Below are 2,329 nucleotides of genomic sequence, written 5' to 3' on the forward strand. Positions count from 1 at the left end.
TAAAGAGTGTTGAGGAAGATCAAATTCTCCGAGATATTGAGGAAACATTTGAGTCCCTCAGGCAGATCAACATGAAGTTGAACCCCAGCAAGTTTTCCTTCGAAATAAAGGAAGGAAAATTTTTGGGTGTAATAGTAACGGGTGCGGGTTTTAAAGCCAATCCAGACAAGGTTCAGGCAGTAGCCCGCATGCCTTCACCTTCCTCCCTCAAAGAAGTATAGACACTTAACGGAAGATTGGTCGCACTGAACAGATTCTTAGCCAATCAGGCGGCTAAATCTTACCCGTTTGTCTCGACTCTGAGAAACTGCCTCAAAAAAGCACACTTCAAGTGGACCGCATAAGCTGAACAAGCATTTCCGGTGGTCAAAAAGTGTTTGATGGAGTTGCCTACCCTAACAACACCACATGCGGGAGAGCCTCTGACACTATACTTATCAGCGTCTGACATCGCCATTGGAGCCATGTTACTGTAGACAGAAAGAGTGTTCAAACACCAAATTACTATGTCAGTAGGACGTTGACAGGGCCGGAAACCAGGTACTCAATGCCTGAAAAACTGGTTCTAGCACTGGTCTATGCTGTCAGGCGCCTCCGCAGATATTTTCAAGGCCATCCCATTAATGTGCTAACGGGGTATAAGCTTAAAAATCTATTAAGCAAGCCAGAATTATCTGGGCGATTGGCGAAATGGGCCATTGAAATGGGAGAACATGCAATTGAATACAAACCCAGACCAGCAATCAAAGGCCAAGTATTGGTGGACTTCGTCACAGAAGTTCCGCAACATAAATAGGAATAATGCTTAGTTGAACAGCAACCCCTGGTACCTTCTGAACAAGGGCAAGTTTGGTCATTGTTCACCGACGGAGCTTCAAGTAATGAAGGGTCAGGCGTGGGCCTCAGGCTGGTTAATCCGAAAGGCCATGAATTCACTTATGCCATCAAGTTAGACTTCAAAAGCACTAACAATGAGGAAGAATATGAAGTTTTCTTGGCAGGCTCTGCGGATAGCTAAAAAGCTTGGGGTAAAACACCTAGAAGCACGAGTGGATTCTATGTTGATTGCGGGACAGATTAATGGAACTTATGAAGCAAAAAACGATGTAATGGCTTCGTACTTGTCAGAAGCAAATGACTTGATCCTTCAATTTTCTTCGTGCAAAGTCATTCACATCAAAAGAAGCGAAAACAAGTCGGCGGATGACCTTAGCAAGTTGGCTTCAACAAACTTTGAGCACTTCGCTAAGGACATTCGTATTGAAGTTCTCGATCGACCATCCGTTCCGCAGAACCAAGTTTTAGTAATTCAAACTAGCGTAGAATCCTGGATGACACCAATCATGGATTACTTGTCATCAGGAGTTCTACTGGAAGAGAAAGCCGCGACTCGAAAGATAAGCCACAAGGCCTTGAACTACCAAATGCAAGATGGTGTCATGTACAGAAGATCCTTCCTCAGCCCACTTTTGAGATGTGTAGACGCCAAGGATGCGAATTATTTGATAAGGGAAGTTCAAGAAGGTATTTGTGGTCTTTACGCGGGCCCATGAATGGTCATAGAAAAACTCATGAACGCCGGATACTACTAGCCAGGGATGCACATGGATGTTGTACAAGAGATTAGAAAGTGTGATTCTTGTCAACGTCATGCTCCCAACACGTTGCGTACGAAGAATGAGTTGGTGCCGGTAAAATCTGCCTGGCCGTTCCAAAAGTGGGCGGTCGATATCATGGGTCCATTCCCAGAAGCCCTGGGACGAATCAAGTTCTTGATCGTGGCTATAGACTATTTTACCAAATGGGTAGAGGCTAAACCGGTTGCATCCATTACTGCATCGAGCGTTAAGAAATTTCTGTGGAGTTCATTATTTGCCGTTTCGGCCTCCCACAAAAATTGGTCAGTGTTAATGGGACCTAATTCGCGGATAGTGGATTGCAAGCGTGGCTAAAAGAACTTCAAGTCACTCAAGTCTTCACTTCCGTAGCTCACCCGCAAGCTAATGGTCAGGTAGAGAGGACCAACCGAATAATCAAAGAAGGGATAAAGGCAAGACTGGGAATTAAGCGAACATGCTGGGTCGATGAACTACCCCATGTACTATGGGCCTTTCGCACTCAAAATAATTCAAGTAATTCTGAATGCCGTTCAGTTTAACCTATGGCACTGAAGCCAAGATCCCGGCTGAAATCGTGGTTCCATCCACATGAATATTGATGAGCAATAACAATGACAAAGAGTTGCGGATGAACCTGAACCTCCTTGAAGAAAGGAGAGAGTTAGCACTGATCCGCGAGCATAACTATAAACGTCAACTACAAAAGTACT

General features: G+C 44.6%; 1 protein-coding gene across 1 annotated transcript; it reads left to right on the forward strand.

Moving 5' to 3' along the window:
- The first annotated feature begins 971 nt into the window (after window positions 1-971).
- Window positions 972-1,553, forward strand: LOC143593567 (uncharacterized). The gene has a single exon (XM_077073161.1). The coding sequence runs from the start codon at window positions 972-974 to the stop codon at window positions 1,551-1,553; it is 582 nt and encodes a 193-aa protein (XP_076929276.1).
- Window positions 1,554-2,329: the final 776 nt, after the last annotated feature.

This window comes from Bidens hawaiensis, unplaced genomic scaffold, assembly GCF_021521415.1.
Source record: "Bidens hawaiensis isolate Kalapana, Puna unplaced genomic scaffold, B.hawaiensis_p1.1 tig00042371_1, whole genome shotgun sequence".
In the NCBI taxonomy this organism is placed as follows: Eukaryota; Viridiplantae; Streptophyta; class Magnoliopsida; order Asterales; family Asteraceae; genus Bidens; species Bidens hawaiensis.

What these genes read in the sequence shown, in the direction of transcription:
- LOC143593567 (XM_077073161.1), top strand. Translation starts at nt 972, where the DNA reads ATGAGGAAGAATATGAAGTTTTCTTGGCAGGCTCTGCGGATAGCTAAA.